This window comes from Anarhichas minor, unplaced genomic scaffold, assembly GCF_050575085.1.
Source record: "Anarhichas minor isolate MPS153535 unplaced genomic scaffold, ASM5057508v1 ptg000014l, whole genome shotgun sequence".
NCBI lineage: Eukaryota > Metazoa > Chordata > Actinopteri > Perciformes > Anarhichadidae > Anarhichas > Anarhichas minor.
Window position 1 is genome coordinate 7,050,226 of NW_027466460.1, and position 20,689 is coordinate 7,070,914.

General features: G+C 39.6%; 1 protein-coding gene across 1 annotated transcript; it reads right to left on the minus strand.

Annotated features, from left to right (window-relative positions):
• Nucleotides 1–302: 302 nt before the first annotated feature.
• On the minus strand, nucleotides 303–20,347 carry suclg1 (succinate-CoA ligase GDP/ADP-forming subunit alph). The gene is made up of 9 exons (XM_076091244.1): nucleotides 20,272–20,347; nucleotides 16,521–16,621; nucleotides 14,068–14,184; nucleotides 13,629–13,841; nucleotides 12,748–12,805; nucleotides 12,127–12,210; nucleotides 9,106–9,257; nucleotides 4,744–4,932; nucleotides 303–709 (listed from the first exon to the last, which is right to left on the minus strand). The coding sequence occupies exons 1-9, from the start codon at nucleotides 20,303–20,305 to the stop codon at nucleotides 683–685; spliced, it is 975 nt and encodes a 324-aa protein (XP_075947359.1). The 5' UTR covers nucleotides 20,306–20,347; the 3' UTR covers nucleotides 303–682.
• Between the last annotated feature and the right edge of the window lie 342 nt (nucleotides 20,348–20,689).

Consider the following 20,689-nt stretch of genomic DNA (forward strand, 5'->3'; position numbering starts at 1 on the left):
TTAGCCGACTATCTCTTTAATAGTGTATTCTTGTTACAGTGTATAGGCAGGACTATAAATGCAAGAAAGTGACTTCTTTTCAATCTTGAAAATAAGATCTATAGCAGCTTCATCTCACCTCCTCACATAGTAACTGACTCTTTACATAACCGAAGCGCCACCTGTTGTATCCCCCTGTGTTCTCTCACATATGTCAAGTTACTTCAAAACAGTTAGAGAAACTGGAGGCAGACGAGCTCATTCAGTAATCACATCTGTTTCACAAATGAGCCATACGAAAAGGATAGAAACGACACAGCAGGGAAATGATATGAGAAATATTTCTTATTCAGGTGGACAGCCAGTGAAATGAGTGACGGTCTTACAAGCAGGAGTATAACAGAATGAAACAGATCGCCAAGGTTACCCTCCTTCGGCTGTCTACAGTGTGTGGAGGAGGAACAACATCTATAAAGCTTTGACAGTGTATACGAGTTCTTTAGGATACCATGAGAACACTATGTTTTATTCTTTTGTTATGTGCAAGGTACAAGTTCATGGCAGAAATTACAATATAAACACTGCATGTGGGGCATTGTACTTGAGATAATCAGGGTTCACGGATGCTGTCGGCCATATCCACCACCAGAATCAGGCTGTTCAGGGCAGGGGGTAAAAAGGTTGGTTGCCTTCCCCGCACGATTTACAACATCTTCTTCTTCTCAAACTCCTACAGGAGACGGACAAGAGAAAGAAAGAAGAGACATCGAGTGAGATGGAAGTGAATGATTTATTCATGCAAGATTCACGCAGCCTCTGTTTTGATCCGGTGCATCAGATCTGCTGTTGAGGTCGGGAAACAGAGGCGGTTGGAGCTCTGGAGAGCCCGTTGTTTCTTTTTTTTTTTCCTGGAGAGAGCATATCATGTAGCGTCATACGTGTCAGTAAGTTCCAGTTGTCAAGACTAAAAACAGCTCACTTCCTTTTATTGATGGAGGCTACACATCTGCAAATATCTGAGTTACGCGAGGTTACAATCAGCACAGTCCAACCATGCGACGACAAATGAGAACGCATTATGTTAGCCATTAAGAAGGATGTAGCTATTTACATATTCAATTTGGGGAATATCATACAAACCGGAGGATGATAGAATATGTCGTTCCCCAAGAATCTTTCCATTCCACAGGGGGAAAGTAACTTAATTCAAATGCCATTTATCAGGTCTGCAGCACACACAAGCACTCCTGCACATGTTGGCCCATTCCTCTGAGGCTTCTGGATACATGAAGGTCTACTGCCACCTCCAGGAGGAAAGATTTTCACCTTTCTGAAATGGCAACCTTGGCCTCTCTAATCTCGATTTTTTTTGGGAAGGGGGAAATAAATGGAGGAGACGTTGCGGGTGGAGGGGAGATTCTTGCTTTACAGATGTGGGGTAAAAGAGGGAGCGGCAGAGGGTTAAATTATTATTAGGGACAAATCTGTAGAGGAAATAAGAGGACAAAGCGAAAAGGAGTAATGTGATGGAAAGAGTGACAAGACAGAAGGAGGCTATTGGTGACATAAGCAGGCAGTAACTCAAGGGTACAAGACAAGAATCATAGCGCCAAGGTAAGAGCAGAGTCGTTTGTGACAGAGGGGAAAAAAAAACTTTTTGTGCAAGACGCACTCAGACACCTGACAAGTCAGGAGGAAGAGGAGGGGAGGGAGGGAAATGAGGAAAGTGGAGGTTGCCACTCAAAAGGGATGGGTGAAAACATCCGAATAAAAAGCCAGACATTTACAAGCTAGCGGTGACGACAGCTTTAACACACCGAGGGCCAGATGTACGAGGGGCCCGGGCATCGTAAATACAGTCTGCGTGAGCTGCCTTCCACGTTTGAATTTATTACACAGACAAGATCTTGCGATTAAATGTGTTGTGCTTCTGTTTGTTTGCTCACATCTGAACACATGAGCATGCACGATTTCCTCTTTGCATATATTGAGCAGGATACAATAATACTATCTGCTGCTGCAATTAGGAGTTCCAGATATTATGTAAAGGAGTAAAAAAAGGTCAGAATTATTCTACTGTGCATATGAATTAAATAAAAGATTTTTGATATCTTGTCCATGCACCAGTTGCACTAAAGATTCCTTTAGATATCACTCCTAGCACTGCATGTATAAATGTTATACTATTTGCCATTTTCATTAACGGTCCTGAAATCATATTGCCTGGCTCGATAAAATAGGATGTTTATAGACTTTGTTTATTTCACCTGATAGATTTGTGTTTTTGCTTTTCTCACTGTATTAAATGCATTAAATTTACAGTATGAAACAACTATGTATTTAAATTAGTCACAGGCTGCAACAATTAATGCTAATGTAGCATCGATACATGGGAAAGCAACGTTATCAACATTGCTTTACATGGAATATAGATGACAGCTGACACTTTAAACTTTTTAAGTTCACGCAGATATTTCTGGTTTAGATGTGAGAGATTAACTGATCTTTCCCCCCTTCATTGTTTATCGTGGTACTTTTCTTGTTGTTAAAAATCACTTATTTTGCATTTCGGTTTGCTCGATTTCCAGATGATACGTTGCGTTTCTGATAAACCCTGTGCTGACGGAGCATATTCAAAATGTCTTTTTGAAGGTTTTATTTCCTATGTACCCGTGAACCAGGTGTGGATTAAACACTAAAAACTAAACAAGATCTAAGGCTAAAGTATTATTTTGTCAAACGGCTAGAAGGGAAAATCTTATAGTTTCAACAGAGGAGTACTAGCTTGCTGCATCCTGCTTATACTAACAGAGTTGGCAATGTGTATCTTTAATTATTATTATGATGAATAGTGTGCGGGAACGTGCTTATGCAACTTTGAGGACAAAAGCATCTTCTGCAGAGTTTGTTCAATTTGATGAAATACCACTGAGCAGTAAGAGCCCCATTACTGGCTGGTCTGTTTATTGGAAAATCCTCAAAATATAAATTCGATGATGCATGAGCGTGCTGTATTGCAATTATTAATAAGGATGAGCACGTCGTACAGCCACTTGACAAACGATCGAATGAACGTACGGTCTAGACGAGGAGGTCCTTTTGTTCCGCTTACTATGTGTATTATTAAAAAGCATCCACTGTAGCTGTATGTATGATTGATAAACCTCCGATTCATGTTTTCATCACTCGAGCAGGTGAGCGAATTATCGACCACGCCGAGCACTTGAGATCAGGGGGTCGTCATCGTTTCAGCCCACATCCGAAAAAAAGGATGCCGACTCGCTCCTGTTGCTTCGATTATGGCGGTCAATGAGATTAACAGAGATGTATGAACACAACGAGCAGCAAAATGAGCAACCGCGTCGCACGTTTTTCATCATTACACGCAATGATTATGAATTAAACTTTGAGGGGGAAAAAACGTGTGCAAATCTATATCTGCGTGCAGTAGTGCCAGCAGTGGTAATGAAAGTATAAGATGATGAATGGGTGCAATACATGCTTTCACTTTTTATACATCTTGTTAACAGTGCTTCCCTGGAGATAAATTGAAGTAAAAAGGCAGTGGGACCAAGTCAGCCACTGTCAACATGTGTTTATTAATTTCTGCCCTTCTCTTCACGGCATATTAAAAGTTCAATCCCAAACCTTGCTACTCCCAGAAGAAGAAAAATGAAATTCTTGTTCACAGTAAACCTCACATTTGTATCCGCTCAGCGTTGAAAGATGGCGCTACGAGTGACCAGAATCACCACTAGAACTACAGCGCTATGACAATAGGATTAAATAATGGGAACTGTAATTAGCTTGCTTGGAATAATCATCATGAAAACGTGACCTTGAGTATTTACTTTGTTTGTATAGGATTTTGTGTTTTTGTTATTAACCTCCAAAACATTTTCCCTGTATGTTTTCAATTCTTTAAATCTCTCATGAATGAATTGGACAGAAGACTGAAGCCGGGGTCAAGACAAGAGGAGCAAGAGATGATCGACTTGGACCAATTTAACTGCATTTTTAAAGTGCATGTATGTGATAATGAGAATGCAAAACACAACATGTGATATTTAAATACTGGAGGTTTTAGTAAATAAAGTATAAATCAGGACCATTAGAGGTTGAAGATAAGTAGTTATAGAAATGTTACTTGTTTTTTACTATTAATGTTAATACATTTCTTGGTAAACCTTTGAAAGAACTTATTCTGTCCTGTCCAATGAAACAGTAAAACTAACACATTATCAGCATCAGTAGTGGAAGAAGTACTCACAACTTTAACTTGAGTAAGAGTAATACCACAACAGAAAAATACTCCATTACAATCATAAGTACTGCTTTCAACACCTCGCTTAAGTTAAAGTATGTAATATTACCACAAAACATACTTAAGTAACTAAAATAAATGTAATCAAGCAAAATTGCCCCTATCAAATAGTATTATGTAATTTATATCATTGAGTTATTACTACTATCATGTAAGCACAATGTTAACACTGTAGGTGGTTGAGGCAGAGCTTTTTGTAACTACTTACAATTTTTTTATGTAACACTTTTGGCAAACGTATTATTTAAATACTGATCATACATTTATGTCAAATCTTAATCTGCAAAGTAACAAGTAATGCCAGTGGGGTTCCCCCGAAAATGTAGTGGAGTAGAGGCAGAAAGTAGCATAAAATGAAAATACCCAAGTGAATGTACTATTACACTACATTCAACCATCGCTGTGCATGATTACTGTTCCTCAAGCCTCTGTGGACTCACCTTGAAAATAGTGCTGCCCAGCTGGGCAGGGGACATGCTGACAACAACTCCAGCTGACTGGAGGGCTGCGATCTTCTCTTTGGCTCCGCCCTTTCCGCCAGCGATGATGGCGCCAGCGTGGCCCATCCTACGGCCGGGAGGAGCAGTTAGCCCCGCGATGAAGGACACCACGGGCTTTGAATTGGCACCCTGAACATGAGGGATAGAGAGAGAGAAAAAAGGAAGCGTAAAATGAGGTTAAAATGGACCAAAAAAAAAAATGAATAAACTCAAGGGAAGGTGTGAGGATGCGAGTGCCGTTAGCAGAGCAACAAAGTGGATTAGGAGGAAGGAAAGAAGCAAAACGGTGGTAGAGGATTGTATAACAATAGAGGGAATTAGCTTTCTGCACCTGCATTTAATCCATTCATTAGAAATTAAACACCCGTGTCCTCCCATTACAGATAATAACAGGCTGGTCTAACCAGCCGTCTCTGTTTCAGCCTGCATTATTAAAACAAAGGGTCAATCAAGCCATTTAATTGCATGGGTTGGTGTATGACCAGAGAGGGGCTCCGGCTCCTGCCGTTTCATATCATCTCATTTCTGAGACGGTAATTAGTCATGAAGGCACTGATTAGCTCAGCGCCTGTCTGTGCTGCTTGCTCATTGATCGATGTTTCGTTCAACAGTTAAGATCACTTCCAAGGTGAAGAGAGACAATATTTCATCTTCAGCAATAACATCATACGCAAGAGGGACGGAGTGAGTGAGTGTGTGTGTATGTATGTGTGTGTGTACAGCAGCTAATATTTCATACTTAGGAATAACAACATAATTGTAAGGGACGGCTTTCTCACCACACACACACACACACACACACACACACACACACACACACACACACACACACACACACACACACACACACACACACACACACACACACACACACACACACACACACACACACACACACACACACACACACACACACACACACACACACACACACACTTCCTTCAAAGACGCCCACTACTTCTGCTCCAAATTCACTGGCAGGAACAAGATGGCAGTCTGGCTAATATACACTGGAGATGACTTTTAATAATTAATACGAGCAGGACATTTATCAGCCAGGAAAATGTTGAGGGCCTTGGATAGAAATGCGCTGCTAATGAGACATTAACACTTGCACATCTAATATAGAAACGAAGAGAGGGGAATAACACTTTAAAGTGCTCTAAATGTGTTTCAAGCATCTGTTCTGTGTGTTGAAAAAAATGTTAGCACAAAACAAAGTAACACTGAAACCCCCACTCGGTATTCAAAAGTCAAATCACGTTGTGAATAAACAAACCACCCTCGTGTGAATCGAGTCTTGAATCTACCTCAAACGAAAGAGGTTTAATTACTCCATTAATCCCTGCCTCCATTGAAGTACTAGCAATGCATACAGGGAGGGGAGTTACACCATCATTCACTTTACCCGTCCTTTGTCTTCCACTGTTAGCCGTTCAGATAGATTACCTTAATTATGAGACCAACAGGGTAGTTCACCCATCTCTGTTCTATCAACATTAAACAGCACTGCACCAAGGTGAGCAATCGTACTCTAGCTTAAAAAAAGCCAGGCGGAGACAATTATCCGGCCCTATAAACATGACAGGTAGGCATGAATAAAAGTGGCATGTGCACGCACACATGGAGCTCATCGACACTTTCCTTCCAACAGCCTTCCTCCAGACTACAGGAGCCACTTCTCAGTGTTTATGCCACAGAGTTACGAGGGGTTTAACTCAGCTCAGTGGAGACAGGAAAAAAAAAAAAAAATGGGCTGAAATCGAAAATAAATTCAGTAAACCTCTAGCTAAGGTGCCAAATACTCAAGAACTACTTGATATGCATGAAGCAAATTGCAATATGGATATTCTGTGTAAAACCTATTTCTGACTTCAGAAAGCCTGTGAAGCTCTGGCAATGATAGGCAGACCTTTGATTCAGGTGACTTTTAAGACCATATTATGTTGGCATTGATTAAGACGAACCTTGAAATATGCCCTGCATCATAAAATCTGACAGCAGAGCCTTCTGGGAAATATAAACTTGTTTTCTTGAATCTTTACAGAATTAAGTCGTCGGTAGATAAACAGTCTGCAGTAACTTAACTGGAACACTGACGGAGCAAGGAAATCAATACTTCCTTCACCCTTTTTGGTATAATGTGTCGTTCTCAAACAGGAGTTCAATATATTTAATGTAGCATGACACAAATCCATCACGACGCTGGCCCTTAATTTGCTGAGCAGTCTGAACTTAATGTGTCAGGTTGATATGAAAAGCAGCGTCTCGTTTTCTCCGTTAACTTCTTTCTATGATTAACGGCGTCCTAGAGGACATGAACACGGTTTTCTGTCAAAGTTCAGTGTATTTCACAACGAGGTGTTTCCGTCTTTGCTGCAGTGGCCGAGCTCTCCGGGTCATGTCATGTACTCCCGTGGACCAATCAGGATTTAGCAATATCTAAACTAAAATCTAAAGATGCGGCCCGATAATCAGACTGAAGTAACAATGCGTTTGTCTTCATTCACTCAGCCGGAGTGTGTTCACATTGCTTTGTCCTAACCAATCAGCAGCGAATGATTTATCCATCCCATCGATTTCATTTTCAGTTAACGCTTTTTTAAAATGAAGGTCAAATATTCCGCTGATTTGAGTTATTTCTAATAATCATTACAGTTTGTACAGCTGCAGCTCTAATGCCTGCATTTTTATCTATTCTTTATGGATGTAGCTAAGTGGCCATTTAGCTTTGAAGGAAAATTACTTCACAATTTATTATCCCGCCCACAAAGCTCCGATTGGTTCATTGTGGAAATAGCCTTCAACCAACCCTATTTGTAATTGCTTTTTAGAAGTCTGGAGGCTGCTGATGAAGCAGATGATCTGACATTGTGAGGGTTAAACTAATAAATAATACCCAAGAAGAATGTTTAATAAGTTAGAGAGAAACATTTAAGATTCAAAGTGTCCAGGGGCTGGAATGACATAGTTCTTCAACAATGTAGTTATCAATTTTGATACTATTGACCAAATTCTTTCTACATTTGCCCTCCAAAAGCACAGCTAAGTCTTGACTATGTATGAGTGTGCAACATGTTGGCAGACTTATTTTAGGCTGTAAATATAAAACAGATCAACAAAGATCTATTGTATGTACTTGATCTTCTAAAGATGCTTCTGAATTGGCTAAATCTTCTTGATTATCAGAGAGCAGAAATAATCTCATCAATTTATGTCTTCATTATTTTGTAGTAGTTCATATTTTCAATGAGTTCACCTGCTGCTTCTTTCCAGCCATACTGTGCTTCACATTAATAATAATAATAATAATAATTTAAAACAGGTTACAGTATTGGTGATGCTAATTTAACTGTCAAAACGTCACCATACTACCTTCTGCTCTTCTCTACTGTCGAGTACATTTGTATATGTACGATGTTCTTCACAACTAACCTTGAATGCAAGATCTGCAGCTTAATCCCACGCTCTGCTGGCCTTTTTCATGCACGTTTTATTTGAACTGTCCCTTGCTGTCAACCACTCGGGGCGAGGGAGAGGTGGGTGTTTGTGCTTTATTTGTTGAGTGAGAGAAGTTATGCTCCTGAGACGCCAGCGAGGGGATTTGCATGCATTAGAGCGGCCGAGGGCAAATCCAATCCATTTCTCAGCTCAAGAGCGCCTTAAGAGCGCGCACATGCAGAGAAACAAACAAATACACTGACAAAGTTAACAGATTATCATCTCCGGGGAGCGAAATGCGATGTACTGGCCTGGTGAAGTTGAAAATGTCAATTCCGAGTTTGCAACCACTTAGCAACATAAGCTAATTATCACCCTGCTGCTTTTTATCAGTAAAGGTTCACTGCTCTTTAACAAAGCGGGTTTCTAGAACATCATACCTACATCCCATCTGACACACACACACACACACACACACACACACACACACACACACACACACACACACACACACACACACACACACACACACACACACACACACACACACACACACACACACACACACACACACACACACACACACACACACACACACACACACACACACACACACACACACACGAAAGTGAGAGACAGCCTGAGGCTGTGATCAAAAAGCAAGGACACTTTGATCTAGACGTATGATGGTTCCCAGTGTTCACTACAGCTGAGGGATTTGAAAAGGCATAACTAAGATATAATTCAGAACATGTTATGTGGGAACAGATGCAGCTGCAGAGGTGAAGCGCTGTTTGTAGCAGACTGTATTGCAAGGTGAGTGAGGTAAAGTAATACGTGTCCAGTGTGTCATTTCCTCACAGAGTTGTGCTGTTTGAGGTACTCCGCTGCATTCTCCTCAGCATTGCCTCCAATTTCTCCAATCAGGATGATGCCCTCCGTCTTGGGATCCTGCAGGAACACCTCCAGACAATCTATGAAGTTCGTACCATTGAATGGATCCCCGCCAATACCTTGCAGGAGACAAAGCAAACACTTGTTGTTTAATCAAGAACCTGTAAGGATAATTCCTGTGAATATTTAAAGGGATCACATTTGTCTTTTCAGAGAGTGGAATAAGAAGCAGATGGAACATAGCTTTCTGTTAATATGCGCTGATAATCAGAATTTGAATTATTCACAGTTCTTCACTGGGGTTGCCGATCCATTTGGCAATGACTGAATTGTTTCACTTTCATAATAACTTTTTTTTTTTACCTTCTAAATAGAGTGCTGCACGAATGAGTCCTAAATTCCCTAAATGAGTCGGCATTTTTGCGCTTCTGGTTCGTTGTGTGGTTTTTTTTGAATGAGTTTTGGTTTGATGCCTGAAGGTCTGTGGTTCACACAAGCGAGATTTTGTTCGATACGATGTCATCATGTCAACTTCACAGCCTTGTTGTGTGTATGTTGGTGTCGTTCGCATACAGTCTAACGTTAACTTTCTACGTAAACTTGTGTTTGCGTCAGAGCTTATTTTCTGCATAATACAAAATCCAATGGAAAAATCCCACTGGATTGATAACTTCTGGGTTTGGCCAACAGAAATACGTCATTCCTGCAGCACTCTATGCTCTATGTTTAACAGCTGATTGTGTCTGGCTGGCGATTGGTGCAAAGCAGGTTGTTTCCAGTGGGTTTGTAGAGCTTTTATTATTGTGTACCAGCTGCTTCTTTAAACTACTCTATTAGAGCAGCGAGAGAGAATAAAAACAGTGACGTTACGGCCCGAAAATCCAAACCAATGAGCTGAAAAATGCTGAAACGCTTCAGAGATGAGGGGAAGAATTCTCTGTAGGTTTGCCACTTCAAGCGATCCCTTTGTTTATACAAAAAGATTGAATATAGCTGTGATACATTGAGTCTCTAACACAACAACATATTATAGAAAGTGTAGATAAGCAACACTTTCTTCCGCAATAATGGAAAACTGGACTGAGAACTTTTCAATCTCACTTCAAAGTCACTAAACATTTGTTTCATCTCATAACAATCCCAATTTATCTCTGCACTGGAGTTTGACGACACATTTCTGTTCCAAGAATCATGACGAGCGACGCTTTTCCAAATCACAACGGTCCAATAATCATTTTCAATAATGATTCCCACAACAAATTACACCAGCATCCATAAAAGCATGGGCAAACCTTCCTGAGATAAATCTTACATAAATCTCCTCACCATGAAGAAACCTGGCAACACGAAGAAAAAAAAAAAAGTACATGAATAATAATCAAAGAGAAGCACATTACCTGCAACAAAGACGACATCGATATTAAATATTGTATTAACTGGAATTCGCTGTAGTCCCAAGGTCATGCTCAGACTTAAGAAATCACGAGCAGAACCACCAATAAACCTCCTTAATGAACTCTACAATATTTAATACGGTTTTTATGAAGTCTGGCTAGACGACGCTCCGTAATTAAAATGTCTAAATAATAATGAAGCCAAGTTGTTTTTCAGTTAATTTCAGCATCCAGCAAGCCCTCTAATATGGATTTTCCTGTGGGCACTACATTTGCCAGAGGAATTTGTCTTTGTAAAACAGTTCATCTTTGTACACGCTGTGTTGCCAAGACGCACACGTGCTCGGTATAATGGTGTTATTACAGTAAGTCTAGAGGGTCTGATGGAATTAAAACAGATTGGCTGACAGTTCCAGTACGTAGAGATGCATTAACAACAGGGGGGGGGGGGGCCCTCAACTGATCATTTCACTGAGAATGACGGTAAAGACTGATCAGTGAATACATTTAATTTGTGAGATAATTCTTTGACATGAAGACCGTTACAAACATTGTTCTGTATAATGTCCCAGCGTCAGCTTGCTCTCTAAAACTGAATGTGTCGCTAAACCCCAGTAGAAGTCCGTAAATTACAGAAACAATTGTCGGGAAGAAAAGTGAGGTAATAGCACGATGAGTAGGCGATGGAAAGTTCCACGTCTGTACTCTGATATTGCAGTAATGACTGTATTACCTGCAAGTCACACAGAACAGAGTATGTATCTAGGTTCAGGGAATACAAATTCGTCAAAAAAGGATCATGATTTAAAAGACAGGAGACATTTATGAAATCCACGCTCTCTGAACGGCTCTCCTTTTTAAGGATATTCATGGCATTACTTTATCGCAAGGTCTTTTCGTTATGAACCTCTTTGTATCATGTGATAATGTGACAGAGGACCACAGGAGATGAAACGCATCTTCTTCCAAGATTTTAAGGACAAAGAAATGTGCAAGTTGACAGTTTCCACATGCCTCTGAGCCCATCGAGCGTTCTGTTCATTTTCAATGGTGCCCTTTAAAAGATGGCAGCAACTGTGATGTTCAGATCTCACAGGAATATTTTAAGCAATGATCAGAAAGTTGGTAAATGCTTTTTCAATACAAAGCGTTTGTGCTATTCACTGGAATGAATCAGATGAGTTTTAGTGCAATGTGAATTTAGTAGATGCACCTTCCTATTTCTAAGAAGTGCAGTAAAATATTATTTGTATCTCCTGTAGCATAATTATTAAAGACGGAAGTATAGAAACATCACAACAGCCGCCTTATTATGTCTTAAAACAGAGGCTCAGAGTAAATGAAGGCTTATGATGAGTGCCTGGTATGAAGTGACCATCCCGTCTACACACTATTAAAATCTCCGTTGTTCAATTTCCTCAGTGTTTTCTTCCAACAACCCATAAAGCAATACACTGTATCAGGCTCAATTTGATCTTTCAGTCCCAGTTAACTGCCTGTTGCAATATCGTCCGGATATAAAACTAGGAGCTGTGTTACAATGTTACAGTGTGATAAATATACGTTGTACATGCCACAGGTCAGTAGTACCTACCGATGCAGAGTGACTGGCCCAGGCCGACTTGTGTAGTTTGATGCACAGCTTCGTACGTCAGGGTGCCCGATCTTGACACAATGCCTGAAAGAAATATTAACTTTGTTATTTTTTTTATTTAGGAATTTCGAGTTACCAACTAAAAACACTGCTCCACTCAAGTGTAAAGAAATTAAATATAATGAAGTTGTAATCTTCTGTCCAACTCTGACTGAATTGTTTCATCATGACAGCAAAAAACAAAAGAGATGTCAGCTCTGTAACAGCTGTTCCGTCTGTGCTTTGGGAATGATGACGGGTGATCTACTATAAAAACAGACTTCCTGTGAAGGTTCACTGGTTAACAGCAGCACATTCTGCTTATCAGGCTGTCAACAGCAGAAGCTCAATCTACAATTCAAGGACAGTGTTTCATTTGGAAGGTAAGGCATTAATGTTCTGTTCCATCACACTTCAGTCATTTAAAGATTGCAGTTGGAGAACTATTATTTAATGAAATAACTAAGCTTTTAGAAGTAACTTGTATTCCCATGTATAATTTAAATGATTCAAGATCTAAACAAAAAACTCATGAATCATAAGTCATGAATTTCAAACTAAAAAACAATTAGGAAATCTCACCAATTCTTCCCTTCTTGTGAATGTGACCCGGCATGATCCCAATCTTGCATTCTCCAGGCTGCAGACAAATTACATTTTACATTTTTAATTAAAAGAATATTTACTTTGACATACACATATATGACTGTTTTTAACAACCACTACTAAATACTGCATCACTGGTAATGTTGAATTAGCAGTTCCCCAAACTTGTCTCTCCTGTAGAAAATCTATTATTAAGCTTTTTTTATACACCATAAACTCACTTTAAATAAACCAGAACAAAGTCAGCGGATATTCACTGGGAAGATTCCCATAAGTGAGGAGAACTACTTAACTTCTAGTTTGCTTTATCAAAATGCAAAGATTGCCAATCTTTTAAATCAGGAACAGCTGGGCTATTTAACCCAAATAACTAACATTGTTTATTACCAAAAACACAGAAACAAAAAAAAACAGCAGTATAACTAAATTGTGCTCCTTTAAGGTTCTAGTTGCCTTAAATTCACTGTTGAAAAGGTAACAGAATATTAATGCATTAAATCTTGATAACTACTGGATCCCTGAGAGGAACATTGTACTCTCAGCCACAACCAAAAATCAAATAAGTAACTAGTTCTTTTTAAAACATGTTTTGTGAGGTCACAGTGACTTTTGACCACCAAATTCTAATCCGTTCATCCTCGAGTCCAAGTGGATGTTTGTGACAGATGTAATGAAATTCCCTCCAGGCATTACGGAGCTACTGCGGGAATGAGAGAGGGACAGATGGGACAGACAATCTGTAGACATAATGCCTCCTACCGTGGCTGTTAACAGCACTGGCATAAGAGAAAGCACACGCATTAGTATATGCGTGTGTGAGTGTGTGTGTATATATATATGTGTGTGTGAGCGCTTACGTTGATGACTCCTGGGCAGTTGGGGCCTATGAGGCGGGTGGCGCCCTGGCGCAGCAGCTTATGTTTGACTCTGACCATGTCCTGCTGGGGGATGCCCTCAGTGATGCACACCACCAAGGGAATCTCGGCATCGATGGCCTCAATGATGGCCGCTGCCGCGAACGGAGGCGGTACATAAATCACAGTGGCATCTGCCCCTGTGCCCTCCTTAGCCTGAGGCGAGGAATAAAAAAAGGTATCGGTGGTGCATTCAAAATGGAAATTCTAAAGTTATGCAATAGTGCCACCTAATGTTTCTTTAAATGCATCTTCAAAAGCTTCACAGTCCCTAGCAGGATATTACAGGAAATCTGTCAGATCCATATCACATATTTCAGCTTCAATATGTTTACAACAGATGTTGAAAGAGGACAACAGACCGATAAGGAGTGATACGTACCTCCTTGACGGAGTTGAAGACTGGCAGGCCGAGATGCGTCTTACCACCCTTGCCGGGGGAAACACCTCCGACTAACCGGGAGCCATAGTCAAGAGACTGCTGACTGTGAAACGTTCCCTAAGAGGAAAGAGGAGGAGTTATGAGTGTGTAATGAAGTGGGGTGCAAGTCACTTTCTGGAGCGCCAACCTTGAGATATCATCACAGACAGAGAGGATGGAGGGAATATGCTGCCATCCAGGATTAATCTCCTGTGCCGCTGAGTAAAGGGAAGGATACAGAAGTGAGGCTACTGGTAAATATATATATTCGATGACAAGAAAAGAATGTTCTCGACAGATAAATAATGATTTAAGTTAAGATTAATCACCTCGCAGAATATTCGAAAAACAAATTGAAAAAAGCGGCTTTGGATATTCTCCAACATAGAGTGTAAAATATCTCCCAAGAAAGATGGTTTTATTTCACATACTGTCACTTCCATGTGGGCTATTGGGTACCTGTCATGCGCTGCCACGGCTGAAATATTTTATTAGCTTCAAACCAAACAAAAACATTAAGAAGTTTTTCCGATTTGTCACCTGGTGGCAGTATGGAGGTAAAGACCTTCACAATGTGGAGTGGCAGTAAGCACCAATGGAAGTAATCAACCACATAGACACTATGAATGTGACCATGCCTATAAAAAGGTGCAGGACCGATGCAGTGAAAGTTAAATTTATTCCAAACAGATTAGCTTTAAAAAAGGAAGTGTGTGCAGCATTTAGGGGATCTAAGCTTTCAGCTTCAAAATGCATTTCAGGGTTTGAATATGTCCCCCTTCGTAAACATCATAGAGCTACAATGACAAGCTGATACAGAATTAATAAGAGGAAAATGTGGAAACAAGATGTAAAGAGGTTCATATATGTACTGTAGATAAAGAGAGGGACACTGATGCTGGTGTGTCTGGTACAAATATCACCATCAGGCACCACTTGAAATGAAAATAAACACAATAAAGCACCAACGAAAACTAAAGGGAGTACGTTGTATTTTAGGAGGTTAAATCTTGTGAGTGAATCAGAGTTGGAATTTTCCAGAAAATGAGTTGATGAAGGCAGTGTAAATTCATTTTCTCATATACGTCTGTAGTCGGTGAAATGTTACTGAAGATGCTGAAACAACAGAGAGAAAGTCGCCACGGGTCATAACCACACGTGTAAATGAATGATCCTCATGTAAAAAGTATTACTAGCCTATTAAGAGGAATTAGAAGCTATGAATCAGCATCTTTTCCCCAAATTATAATGTACTCGTTCAACTTCTGCTAACTTTGCTGTTTTTGCCAGTCATTATTATCGCTAATAGTGAGACACTAAATTTGCAAAATTGCTTGCTTATCAAGCCAGAAAAACTCGACAATGTGCACTCAATAGCACGTATTCATTTCTCATCCCTTTCTAATTACCCGGAGTGTTCACTGGAACTATATTTAACAACCTTTGATTATGTTGAAGAGAAAATGGAAGATGGAATGTGCATGAGGACAGACGGGGATTATAAATCTATAAAGTCCACATTTCTGGCGTGTTGAGCACACTTGCCAAGATTTTCATTCTCCTCGACTGAACACGGTTCAAAGTGAATCACCTGAGAATTTTCACGCTATTGAAAAAGAACTGGAAAGGTATTATCATGGACTAAAACAGTGACTGAGGAAAGTCACAAAGGGTAAAAAAAAAAAAAACTGAAGTCTAAGGAAAAATCAATTTCTCCAAAACTAGCAGAAATAAAAACAACTATTTGATATATTATCATGAATAATACTGCAAATAAAATATATAAATAAATAGTAATTCTGTGCTCAGATCCAGCCTTGGCTTTCCTCCAGAAACATTTACTGCCTGAAACATTTATTAATTTTTTTATAATTGAAATATTTCACTTAAATGGACCTTGTTCTGTAATTCAGTTTTTTTCTCTCCATTATAGTTCAACTAATGCCACTTCTGTCTACTCTGTATAGACGGAATCCATGAGGTTTGTCTGCCCTGAGAGACGTCCTTCAGCCACATGTTTCAGCTGTGAAGGAGTCCTGTCGGAGGTATTGTGCTGTTCTTCCCTGAGGGTCTGAGGATAGAGGCTGCTGTAAATTAGACACATTTTAAAAGACTCAGACAAACTTGTGCTGTTGGCCGACATAGATTAAGTAAACTTGACTTGAATTGAAAAAATGTATATAAATTTAGTTAACTCCACGTTTATCAAGGTGGACATCAACTGTAAAAATATTAAGTGATGGAAATAATAAACTCTTATAAACTCTCCTCTCTGTGTATCAAAGCCTTTTAGCATGACCTCTACAGATCACCTAAGAATGAGACAGAGTGTGTGTCAGTGAGTGTGTGTTTGTGGGTGAGTGTGTGTGTGTGTGTGTACGTAGTAAGTTGATGTAACAAGTTGCCGTACAAACCTGCTTCCCGGTGAAACCTTGGCAGATGACCTTTGTGTTCTTGGTGATGTAGAGGTTCTGTCTGGATGCAGTATAACAGTGCCTGACTCCACTCTGCTGCACTGGATGGAGAAAGAGGAAAGGGGTCAAAAATGAAGGAATTAAAAAAACATAAATAAACAAATACCCATATACATAAATACATATAAACACATGTAAATAGAAATCATCAAAATCTTACAAAATGATAAATTCCTATCCACTGAAAAGGAGGACTCTAGAGTGCTGCAGGAATGAGTATTTAGTTTCTTTATTTGTGCACTTCCGGTTTCCTTGTAAATCAATGCGTTTTGTGAATGAGGTTTTTAGTTAGATAATTTAAAAAAAGTCTGTGGTTAACACAAATTGAAAGATTTGAAGGTTTTGTTCTACTTAACGAAATACGTCTAACTATCCCACTGGTGAATTTTGAAGCTTTTGCGTGTCCTAAAGAAAGTGATTGCTAATAAGACGCTAAATGAGACTACGAAACATCATCACCACGCCTTTAGCTTGGTGGCGGTAACGTGATGGCATGCCGTCAAGGGTACCAGTGCAATAGAAATGTCCGGGTTGGCCAACAAAACAACACACCATCCCGGCAGAGCTCTACAACTGTACTGTTATGCGTGTGCAAATACATAAAGATAAGCGGCCATTTAATAATGGTTTGAAGGTGAAAAAAACCGAACAAAGGAAAAAAAGGTTAAAATAATAATAATGTCTGTTCACTTTTCCTCCAAGACTTTAGAATAATCTCTTTGCTTCTGCAATCATCTTTTATTGTTGTTGACTTACAATGTCAGCTTTTCTTCAGTGTGAATGGTAAATGGTCTGCATATACAGCATCTTTCTACCTTAACAGACAAACCGCTTTACAATCTTTCCTCTCATTCACCTATTCACACACACATCCACACAGCGATGGTGGCGGAGCGAGGTGCTGGCCTGCACAATGGGGGCATTTTTCTTCCAGTGTCCCGCTCAAGGACAAGGGGCTCACACCGCCAACCTTGTGAATAAAAGACGACTTGCTCCTGAGCCACCGCCGCCCCTTAGTTTTCCAAGATGTTCTATTAATATTTGTTATTTATGCTTGTGCTGTGCGGCTGTAATGCTGTCAACTACTGAAGGAAATGTATAATAATGCCATCGATTTCAAGGCTGTTATCAGCACATTTTGTGTACCGTCAGCTTAAGTTGCAGCGTAACTGCTTGTGTTTAAATGTATATTTTGAAAGTGGAATAAAAGTGCTTCACTACATCTAATACAACTGACATTGAATTATAAGACCACATGTAGTCATTGGGACAAACAAAGAATTATTTAGCTCGGCAATATTTCGATTATTAAGCTCTGCAGATTGATGCTTTTACTGTATGGTTCAGTCCCACAGCTCCTATCAACTCCGTTTTAAGCAGCTGCAGACAGCTTAATCAGGTTTATATATACACACTGTAGTAAGAAGCAATGCAGGTCAAAGTGCAGGGAAACGGCTCTGTCAAGCTGTAGAAAGAGCTGTGTAAAGAGCACAGTTGTTGAACAACCTTACCCTACAGGTAGCACTAGCGACATGCTACACAACCTCATTATGAATACTATAGACAGAATGACTGGTTGGATATTTCATAGGTATTAAATCATAGAAGATTCTCTCAAAATTGCTTTTATTCGTATGTATGTTTTACTGTTGTACAACAGTATTGTCATAACAAAGAACATTTGTTTACTAACTGTAAGCATAGTTAAAAATAGATTCAAAATAAAGCTTCATTGTAAATAAAGCTGCAATCACGATATTAATGGGTTGAAAATAAAAAATACACAATATATGCACACTGAATAATGACTCATTTAGTTGATCAACTTCCAAAAATTAAACATAAGAAAATGTATCGAAAAAAGGTTTGATGAACCATTAATGGTTTAAAGTAATATTCTCGAAGTTCTTAATCTAAATAACTGTCATTCACATGTTTTACCAACTCCAAGCGAGTAAAACACAACACTGCTCGCTCCAACTCCTTCCATTGTCATCCGACAACAAGTCACGTGACACAAAGTGTAGGTAAGAAAAACGTTTTATTTCTCTGTAGGGTCCTTTCCATAACTCTACCGTTCTCCCTCAATACTGAACCAAATTTTTTTTTAAATATCCCCAAATTAGTCACTTAGACACAAAAACATGGGAAAATAGGGTCCAGGTTGAAAAATACTGAAGTTACACTTTAATTCACTATCTATCACCGAATGAGGTAGAACGATGGTGATTGAGCCTATGGCCCACTGAGGAAAACGCTTACATTTGCAGTATTACCAACTGGGTGTCTGTGGCAACATTGTGATGACCTCTCGAATGCACGATCCAATAACATGCCTGCAAGTACTGCTCATCGCCAAAGGTGGCACCAAAGACAATGGTACGGACCAGGATTGTAACTTTACGTATTATTTTACTCAAAAGGCCACATTTTTTAACACAGCTTCTCAAATGTAATTCAGAGTGCTGGGAACTTGCAATGGCCTTTTTTTTTTTTACAGTACTTTGAGAGTTTGTAAACCACTTAATCAACAAGTAATTGAAAAGCAACTTGTTAACTGCATTCAGGTTTCACTCCTTGAACAGATGATATGACACTATGACCTAAATGAACACTACACTAAATCCGATTGCCTCTCTTCAGTGCACTAGTCTGACACACAAATGTTCTGAAACCTTAAGCTAATACATTCGACCCATCACATGTGAGTGGATACAACCCGTAAGAAAAAGGCTTCAAACAAGAGATGCCTGCTAGCAACAAACAAAGAGGTAAAAATAAGGACTAAGAAGATAGAAATAACTGATGACTACCAGTGACTCGCTATGGGGTCTTGAAGCTTGTCACTCGACTTTATTCAAAGCTCAACAAAGTAACCGTAACACATTAAATATGGGCAATCAAAACAGAAGCTTGTAACCCTCAACAGGTACCTGCATGTATTTAAAAACATATTTTCTAAGTGGACAAATAGTGCATCCCTACTCTAACTGGGATCACTGACAATGAACTTTGGTCTTCTGTCCAGAGACAGCTGACACTGTAAAGTTACAAAGTTCAGTTAGCCACTTTAGCTCAATGTCCCAACAATGTCACAGCTACTAAATCACGGCTGTATCATAATAATCTAGAACTGTAGCTTGCCAATGCATCGTATACAGCAAACGTAGGTGTCAGATATCTACAAAAATGCTCAGAGCTGTCACGTTAACCACGTATGCTGCAGACAGACTGATTGAACAGCTAATTTAGCTGCTTCAAATTATTGACAAATAACATGAGCTAACGTTAACTTACTCTAACAAAACAACTTGAGCAGAGTACATGGACGCGCTTCGTTTAGTCGAGAGGACATGGAAGGTCATAGATCAATACTTGCTCTGGCCTGGGAGCAGGCTGCTCTGGGTAAAGTTACATTTCAGTTGGACGTTAGCAAAAGCTAGCTAGTTAGCTGGCTGGCTAACTAACTGTGAGTGAGCTACTACAACATTATTGGTAGGCTAATGTGGCTAACTAGCCTGGAAGCTCACTGACAGCAAACCAAGGGAGGCTTTGCTAGCCAGTGCAAGATTAAGCGAGCCAGCAAAGCTCTGCTTATGTAGCACAAAGCCAACGAGTATACTTGTGTTACAGAAACTAAACTGTCAAATATTCCAAGTGATTAAAAACTAGAATTTAGTCAAATACTTACAAAGCAGCCTGGCAAACAACCTGCTGTGAGACATCTTCGGTCATTCACCAATGACACCAGAGGCTGAGGACCCGACACAAGGATTATAGCTGACCATAAATATCCCCATCTGGATTATTGAATGAGTTTGAAAACATCTGCTTGTTTCATAATAACGTCCAAGCTTTCAATTCTCATTGGTAATTGCCTGCTGATGGATTAATCTATGAGTTTTTAATATGGGGTATAAAACAGACACAGGAATCGCATTATTTTCCAGGCAAATTAGTTGTCTGCTTCAATTCACAATGCATTCTGGGTAGTGTAGTTCTTAACAGGGTACGTGAAACCTGCTAGCACTAGAGGTCGCTTTAACCACATGGATCATTTTAGTAGGTTAAATGTCACCTCGATTGCCATAAGCAAAAAAATGAAAATT

Excerpts from the sequence above, each read along its gene's own strand:
- suclg1 (XM_076091244.1), bottom strand. The coding sequence starts at position 20,305 with ATGTCTCACAGCAGGTTGTTTGCCAGGCTGCTTT. Across the intron at positions 13,842-14,067 it reads TCTTCAACTCCGTCAAGGAG|GCTAAGGAGGGCACAGGGGC; the intron begins GTACGTATCACT and ends TCCTCGCCTCAG. Across the intron at positions 9,258-12,126 it reads GGGCCAGTCACTCTGCATCG|GTATTGGCGGGGATCCATTC; the intron begins GTAGGTACTACT and ends GTCTCCTGCAAG.